Consider the following 8640-nt stretch of genomic DNA (forward strand, 5'->3'; position numbering starts at 1 on the left):
GAGAGGACTATTGCAGCTGCAGCGGTGCTGGGAAGCTCTGTATGCACAAATAAATCTTTAAAAAAAAAAAGTTCAACAGTAATGATAAGCCCCTGTCATTTCCATGGAGGGCGCTTCATTTCAGTCCATTTGTGTTGTCTCCCACAGGTGGGACTGGCCATCATCTGCCACACCTTCAGCACCTCAACAAGCCCGGTGCTGGGTGCCTTTGGTCAGCGCCTGCAGTTCTCCTGAAGGCTGCAGGAGGCACCCAGGATGCGTGACTGTCATCCCTGTGCTCACTTTAAACCTGAGACGCTGCTTCATCCCAGTCTGCCGAGAGTCTCTGACCCTTCTTTTCCACTCCCCAGGTCGGTTTTGTGGCGACCAAGTCCCGGAGCCCCTCATCTCCACGGACAGCCGGCTCTGGGTGGAGTTCCGAAGCAGCAGCAACATCCTAGGCAAGGGCTTCTTTGCTGTCTATGAAGGTTTGTTCACCAGGAAGGAAGCCAGCCGGGCACCTCCCGACGTGCCCAGGTCGCCATGCAGCCTGCCGCCCCTCTCCCACCCAGACACCCTGGCAGCTGCGGTGCCAGGGGGGGTAAGGGGTGCTGAGGGGCCACTGTCCCCTCCCCACATACGGAACTGGAGAGGTGAGTTGTGCTCACCTCAGACAGGCATCCCCTACGCCGGCCGGGGAGCGCCTCCTTCCACACAGGTGTGCTGTGCAGGTGTGCAGAACCCTGGGGAGTGGAAGCGGCTTCTGAGTAGCTGTGTGGCCTGAGTAAAGACTCTAACCTGACCGGGTTCCTGCTTCTCTGGACATGGCAGGGAGTTTCCCGCCACATATCTCGGATGGGCCTTGGACGCTTCCATGGCTGTGAAGTTGGCCTGTCTGGCACACCCTAGGTCTGTGCTCTAGACAGCTGTCCTCCCATGAGGGCAGTTCTGTTTCAAAAGATGGATATTGTTAGATTTTCTTTTAAGACTTACTTATTTATTCATACAGAACTGGGGTACAAGCCAGAAGTGTGAGAGTCATGAGAGGCTCTGCCAGAGACAGAGTGGGGAGAAGAACAGGCAGATAGACAGAGTACACTGCTGAGGGGAGCAGTGGGCGGGTCAGGAGAGCTCTGCTGCGCCCTGGGGGTCACCTCCGGGGCAGGCGGGGATCAAACCCACATTGAAGCGGCTGCCGCTAGCTTGCAGTGCTACATCCTAACCCGTTGAGCCACCAGGGAGGAACCTCTGCTTCAATTTTTATCCCCACTCCTTGGGATCCCTGCTATCTACCCTGGTACCGACACTTCCAAAATTTTTGAGACACCAAAGATTTGTTTTTATAAAATAAGCTGTGGGTGCATGTCTGTGTATGAACAGTCCTCTACCTTCTACTTCAGAATACCCTGAGGAACCCAACTGTCACCCCACTATCCTGTGGGGATGTAGCCCTGGCTTTCATAGCTCAAAAATAGCCCAGGTAATGTGCAAAGGCAGAAAGTCGCTGTCCTACATGGTTGTCTTCTGTATAAGAAAAACTAAGCACCCTCAACAAATGAAATCGCGCCCTTGCCAGAGACCGTCCTGGTGGGTGGAAATGAAAATGTTGGCAAGTGGAGCCACCTAGTGGTAAAAAGTGGCCACCCACCTTCCTTGCTCACATCTGACCAGGGCCCCTCCTTCTGGCTTTCCTTCTTAAGCCACCTGTGGGGGAGACATTAACAAAGATGCTGGCCAGATCCAGTCTCCCAACTACCCCGATGACTACAGGCCGTCCAAGGAATGTGTGTGGAGGATTACGGTTTCAGAGGGGTTTCACGTGGGCCTTTCCTTCCAAGCTTTTGAGGTGAGTACTGTTCAGATGTCTTCCCAAGGATAGAGTAAATGTCAACTGTTGCCAGACACTCTCTGCTTGATAGAGATCAGTTTCTATGCTGGAGTTGAAAACAGAATCCTACGAGGCATTCTCACGCCCATACTGCATGATACCTGGGCTTCTGGCATCAAAGCCTTTGCTGCTCGGAGATCACATCAGCCTCCTTTCTGATGGCTGAGAGAGGGTGGGGGAATCCTCAAAGTGAGGCCCTAGGGTGCGGCCCAGGGGAGCTTTATGGAATCGTTCTTCCCTGTCCATCCTCTCAGTCTGCACAGTGGGTTCAAGTAGGAGACAGCTTGGAGAAGCCCAGGGCACACTTGGCCCTTTGGCTTCTTGCTTAGATCTTTGAGAGTTGATCATGAGCTCCCTTCTTAAATCAAAATCTTTGAGGCCAGACCATCCCGTCTCTTCCGCATCGCCTGTGTTTCTGCTCTCAGATTGAAAGACACGACAGCTGTGCATATGACTACCTGGAAATCCGCGACGGCCCCACAGAGGAGAGCGCACTGATTGGCCACTTCTGTGGCTATGAGAAGCCGGAGGATGTGAAGTCAAGTTCTCACCGAATGTGGATGAAGTTTGTGTCCGATGGCTCTATCAATAAAGCAGGCTTTGCAGCTAATTTTTTTAAGGGTATGAATTAGCATTTTGTTTCCATATTTAGTCCAGAAGAGGTATTGCCTCCCAGCTTCACAAAATCTGGAGGGGATCTTAATGCCCGGAGGGAGAAGAGAGCTGCCCAGTTTACAGTTGTGTGTGGGGCACACGGTGGACCATCCCACTGGCTTGGGACAGGCCCAACAGGGGCTTGTGTGAGACAGAGCATTCTGTCCCTGCACTTGAAATTAAATTTAGAACGTTAACAAGCCAACTCAGGAACCTCAGGGAAGCTGAGCCTTGATAACAAAATACTTTGTGGTTGCTATCATTAATGTGCCAGGAGTTATGGTAGGTACCTGATTTATACAAGAACCTCTAATTTTCTAATAACTCTTTGAGCTGGGGTTGGGTTGCATTTGCTCAGGGTTGAAAGGGCTACGTTGGGGTCGCTCAGATAGTTGAAGGTCAAGAATCAGTGATTCCCAAGCGCAAACTCATTCTATAAGGTTGCCTACGATGACCCAAGTGGCAAGCCCAAGCTTTGACTCCTGAAGCCTCAGCCCTCAGCGCTCAGGGCACTCTCTGGTGAGGAGGAGTGGGGAGGACTATTGCAGCTGCAGCGGTGCTGGGAAATAAGCCCCTTGCTGCCTTAGAGACTTGGATCTTCGGGGTGGGGAGGCCAGCATTCCCAGCCCCAGCCGGCGGACTCCCCAGGGCTCTTTTGAGTGGGTGTGTTTTCCTTCTCTGTGCTCAAGGCCTGGCGCCCCCTCAGTTGGTCCTGAGAGGAAGCAGGTGCATGGTGGTGGACACTCAGCAGCATGCCAGCAGCCCCCTGCGTGGAGATACCCACGCTGAGGCCCCTTGGCGAGTGGCAGCTCTCATGGCAAAGGCGGGTCCCTTCCCTCCCTCCTCTCCCAGGACGCCTGGCTGTGCCATTCTGAACCCAGGTCACTCCCTGACCCCAGCCTCCCTGATCCCAGCCTCCCTGATCCCAGCCTCCCTGTCCGCCCCCTCCCCAACACTTCCCCCAAATTCAGAGCCTGCTCTGCCCTGCAGCCACACACAGGAAGCCTCTTGCCTTTGGCAAAGCCTCAGTTTTCCTTAGTACAATGGGAAGGACATCTGCCTGTTTCACCTGTGACTTCCCATGATATGACTGGGAGACTTGATCAGCTGAAAGTGCCACATGTAGGTTGTTGTTGTTTTCTTCCATCTTAAGGCATCAGGGGAGAGCAAAACCACAGAGAAATCAAACATGCTGCACAGTTGGAGCCAAAAACTGAATTCTTCCCCCAGCAAAAGAACCAGGCCCCAAGAAGTGTGTTTCAAAGGCAGGTCAGCTGGGGGTGTGACAGAAGAAGGATGCACCAGCTTTAGTTGCGATACTGGAAATTCGCAGCCCCATGGTGGCTCAGACTGTGCTCATGACTCAGCAGCAGCAGCCCCTGCTGTGTGACACCGAGCAAGTTACACAACCTCTCTGAGCCCTGAGCCTTCCAGCTGCAGAAATGGTGCTGCCATGTTTTTGCCGAATTATTGTCAGGAGTTAATAAAATAACGTAAATGAATAAACATACCATAATAGCACCATTAGCAGTTTGGTTAAGGAAATGTCTTTCAGGTAGTTCTTTTTCTCTCCAGTAAAAAGGGATGTGACAATTTCTTCTTGCTCTTGGATGTATCAATTTCCTATCACCATTGTGACAAATTACCACAATTTAGTGCTTAAAACAGCACATATGTGTTCCCTTATAGCTCTGGAGCCCAGGCTTCCTGGCCCTGTTCCGGCTTCCAGAGGAGGCCCTGCCTCGCCTGGCTCCGCTGGGAGGCTGACCTCACTGTCCCTTAATACGGCTCCTTATCTGAACCAGCCCCCGCCCCTCCAGCTAGAAGGGCCCTTGTGATGACAAAGGCCCCCAGATAAGCTGGATAATCTCCCAGGTGAAGACCATTCATTTAATCAATGGACAGAGCCCTTGATGTCTTGTCAGGTAACAGATCACCGGGAGCAGGACCAGGAACAGGACAGCCTTGTTTTGCTTACCGTGTCATGAATGACTATGGGGCTTTATTCTAGTTCTTTCATCGCAATTCTCCTTTTCCACCAACTTCCACCCCAGGTAGGTTTGTCAGGTGTTGGCTCTTTTCCAGCGAATTAACTGACAACCACCAGGGGGCGCTGCCCCCTTGTAGTCCCCGCCCCTCCACTATGACCAGCTATGTGCCTTTTTAAGAGGATCAGCTAAAGCTGGAAAAGTGTTGCTACGTTTAGCAAATTGAAAAACAGGATGCCTGGCTAAATATGAATTTTAGATGAAAAATGACCTCTAGTGTATGTCCCAATTATTGTGATTGGTTGTTCATCTGACTTAATTGAATCTAATTGCATCATCATCATCATCATTTTGTGGCAACCCTGCTGGAAATGCCAGTGAAGGCAACAGAAAGCAGTGCTTCTCAGAGGGTAACCTGACTGGTGAGCGGCTGAGCAGAGAGCCTTGGCTGTTCTCAGTAACAGTGATAACCAGCTCGATTTGCCTGATACAGGCGTCATCTTCCCCTCACCCACTTGTAACGTTCACCCAGCAGTTCCCAAGTGACGTGTGAGGCTGTGTTAGGGGCTGGGATGCAGAGGGGAACAGTCCTTGTCCCCCAGGAGTCCAGGTAGTGAAAAACAAGGGCTCCAGCCTTGTCCACGGAAGTGTGGACCTCGGGGAAAGACGAGGAGGACTCCAGCTTCTACTCCAAGGGCATTTCAATGGACAAACATCTGTTTAGATGCCCGTGAAGCTGTTAGTTGGGGGCTACCTTGGCATCTTTTATGTCAAGGAAGACTGCAGAGAACCACGGTTTAGAAAAGGAGACATAGGCAGCCAGCCCGTCAGCCTTGATCCTTAATCTCACAAGAGGAGTCCGGACTGTTGAAACCTCCTTGGGAGGCCATTGAAGGGGAAGGAAATGACATGTTTGTGCCAGTGCTGCATTAGTTACTGCCCTCTGTCTGCAGAACACCTGTTGGCAGGCATCATTATTAGCCCCATTTTAAAACTGAGGAGACAGAAGTTCTGAGGTGGCAGAATTAGAAGGAAGTCCTGGACTGGAAAGTTCCACAGTCCACTCTCCTTCACTACAGAAACCTGACAGCCACCAGCAGGCACAGGGAAGGGGCTTGGATTTTTCTCTTCCGAGTCTGGTTTGATTCTGCACCTGACAGCTTTGTGCCTTCTTGATCTCGTGGGGGTACAGCAGCGGCAGCCTCTGTGTGGCACCTGGGACCTGGCCCTGCCTTTTGACTCACGCTCGGCTCTGAGCTAGAGCTGTTTTTCTTTCTGAAGCTGGATCCTATCTGCATTGTTCTCCATTATGTTTCCAGTGTCTGGACGGACACTTCCGTGTGTGGGTGGACAGATAGCTGGATGCATGAGTGAGGGGGCTTGGATTACTCCCGGCATTTTGGACATCCTGGTCCCTGCTCTGCCTACCTTCCAGGACGCCCAGGCAGGTGTCCAGGCGAGAGCCACAGTTGAGAACAGCCCTGTTCAACAGGACTCAGAGACGCAGCACAAGTATGAGACGCAGGCATAGTCTTACGCCTTCTGGGACCCACCCTACCTACCTAAAAAACAATAATAGTAATAAGCAGATGCAATTAGTGATAATAATATAGCAACCCAATGTATCAAAAATACCATCATTTAAAAATGTAGTCACACAGCATTACCAGGGTGCTTTATGTTTATTTGTTTCCTGTACTCAATCTTGCAAGTGGTGTAGATTCCCAGCTCAGCTCCCTTCAGACCAGCACACGTCAAGGGCCCAGTGGTCGTGGTGGCCTCCGTTTCACCCACCGGCGCTGGCCGGAGCCCGGCCACAGCCCACTGCCCCAGCCAGGCCTGTGTCCTGTGAGGCCATCAGAGGATGCCCCGAGAGCACAGTGTGCTGTGGTGTGTCAGGACCTCTGCAGGGAGAGGAGCTGGGGAGTAACGACAGAGGCTACGCGGAAGACTCAGACCAGGCCAGACAAGCCCCTGCAAGGCTGCCAGTTGGCCGAGGACTCTGCCAGGGCCCAGCTGGCTCGAGGCTTCAACCGGGGTGCCAGTTGGCCTCTGCACACCCCCATCTTGGTGCCAGAGGGCAGCCCCTCCGGCACCCGCTGGCCGAGAGGCAGTCAGTGTCTGCTTCCTTTAGGAGGTGACAGGGGCACCCCCGGGCGGCGGGGCCACGCACCCCCCTGTGAAATACGAGAGTCCACTCGGTGCCACCGTCCCAGGGCAATGGGCCGCCGTGGAGTATCTGATGCCAGGCTGGAGCGCCAGGAGCTTTCGGGGTTGCCTAGAATGACCCGGGCTTGACTCAGGGAGCCCCTCTTGGGGCTGATGGGTCATCCCTGAGCCTGTGGCCAGAGCCCACCAGCGCCTGTAGCTGCTCCCGCTCTCAGGGGCTGGGAGTCCTGGATGTGGGACTCCTCGGGAGATGGTCAGAGAGGCCTCTCGCTCTTAGAGGCCGCTTGCTGGGGACCCCAGTGTGGAGACTGAGGTGGGGAGCCGACCAGACTGCTTTGCTGTGATTTAACCGGAGTCCTCCCCCCGCAGAGGTGGATGAGTGCTCCGGGCCTGATCAGGGCGGGTGCGAGCAGCGCTGTGTGAACACGCTGGGGAGCTACAGGTGCGCGTGCGACCCTGGCTACGAGCTGGCCCCTGACAAGAAGGCGTGCGAAGGTGGGTGCTGGGCCCGTGAGCTGGACGCAAGGGCTGGGCAGAGACAGAGCAGCTGGCCGGCTGGAGTATCGGTGGGCGCGTCCGGAAGGTCCTTTTCCTTTCCAAGGAAACTCAGTAAAGTCTCGAATGTGAGAGGACCCACCCATGTCCAGCGTCTGCTGCAAACATGGTTTTCCTTCTGTGAGCGTGTGAAGTTTACATGATGAAAGAAGAAAGTAAGAGCAAAGAAATACTAGGAGCCTCTTGGTGTGACTCCGCCACCAGTTCAGGCCATTCACCCTCTGCAACCTGACCGGCGTTCCCTTTTCCTCGCCCACCTGCCTGGGTCTGCCTGGTACGCAAGCCAGGCACATGACATAGCTGGGAACAAACACTTCTGATTCCCCTTTGATCCAGGTCATGTGGGCTCCCCAGCCAGGCTGCGGGGTGACAGGCAAGCACAACTGTACCAATGGCGTTTGTAAAAGCGGTCAGGACATCTGCCAGCTTCACCCCTGCAAGCCCTCTGTTGAAACAGACTAGACGGAGGGACTCTGAGTCCATCAGTTCAGATTGCGTTGTTTCTTTTTTTAATCAAAGAACAGCAGGGTTGATGGCTGCCTGGGTGGGGAGAATCGCAGTCACTTGGAACAAGACCAAGTGAATCTTGTTTCTGTGTCACCATGCAGTGGCCTGTGGTGGTTTCCTGACCAAGCTGAACGGGACCATCACCAGCCCCGGGTGGCCGAAGGAGTATCCTACCAACAAAAACTGTGTGTGGCAGGTGGTGGCCCCCGCCCAGTACCGGATCTCCCTCCAGTTTGAAGTGTTTGAGCTGGAAGGCAATGACGTATGTTCCAGCGGGTCGGGGTGTGTGGGGCTGTCCCTCAGAGCTGGACCACATGGGGCCCAGCGGGCCTGGCAGTGACTTCCCCGAGTCAGGTTCATGGCAGAACCTGGGAGTGTTTCGTGCCATTCCAGGGGCATGCCCTCTGCCAGCAGAGTGTGGCCTCTTGTAGCTAAAGCCAGGGAGAATCGGGTCAAAGCAGAGGAGGCAAGTCTTGGGGTGGGAGGGTCAGGTGTGTCCCTTGGGTAGGAATCTGGGTGAGTGTCCAGCTGGGGGCGTGGAGGGGTGAGTGCACTGGGGCCTGTTCCCTCCCTGAGCAGTGGTCACGGGTGACGGAGTCAGTGAGGCCCAGGCAGCGTCAGTGAAGCCCAGGGTGGCACCTTGGGTCAGAGGGTTCCCGGTACATGGAGGGAGCTCCCCTGCTGGGCCTGGCTGAGCCCATCTGGCCACCTGGCAGGCTGCAGCTGTCTGAAAGAGGGCTCGCCACGGTTGGGGGCCAGCATGGGGTGTTGGGGGCCGGCATGGGGCGTTGGGGGCCGGCATGGGGTATTGGGGCCGGCATGGGGCGTTGGGGGCCGGCATGGGGCGTTGGGGGCCGGCATGGGGTGCTGGGGGCCGGCATGGGGCGTTGGGGGCCGGCA

At 54.6% G+C, this 8640-nt stretch overlaps 1 protein-coding gene across 1 annotated transcript in view; it reads left to right on the plus strand.

Moving 5' to 3' along the window:
* TLL2 (tolloid-like 2) overlaps positions 1–8640 on the plus strand; it is a 104849-nt gene that overhangs the window by 84872 nt on the left and 11337 nt on the right. The window contains exons 12-16 of the mRNA XM_004681026.2: positions 351–467; positions 1680–1825; positions 2293–2488; positions 7048–7173; positions 7842–8002. Of these exons, the coding sequence (XP_004681083.1) occupies positions 351–467; positions 1680–1825; positions 2293–2488; positions 7048–7173; positions 7842–8002 (746 nt within the window). The remainder of the gene's footprint in view (positions 1–350; positions 468–1679; positions 1826–2292; positions 2489–7047; positions 7174–7841; positions 8003–8640) is intronic.

Source organism: Condylura cristata, unplaced genomic scaffold (genome assembly GCF_000260355.1).
Source record: "Condylura cristata isolate star-nosed mole 26May11 unplaced genomic scaffold, ConCri1.0 scaffold00011, whole genome shotgun sequence".
NCBI lineage: Eukaryota > Metazoa > Chordata > Mammalia > Eulipotyphla > Talpidae > Condylura > Condylura cristata.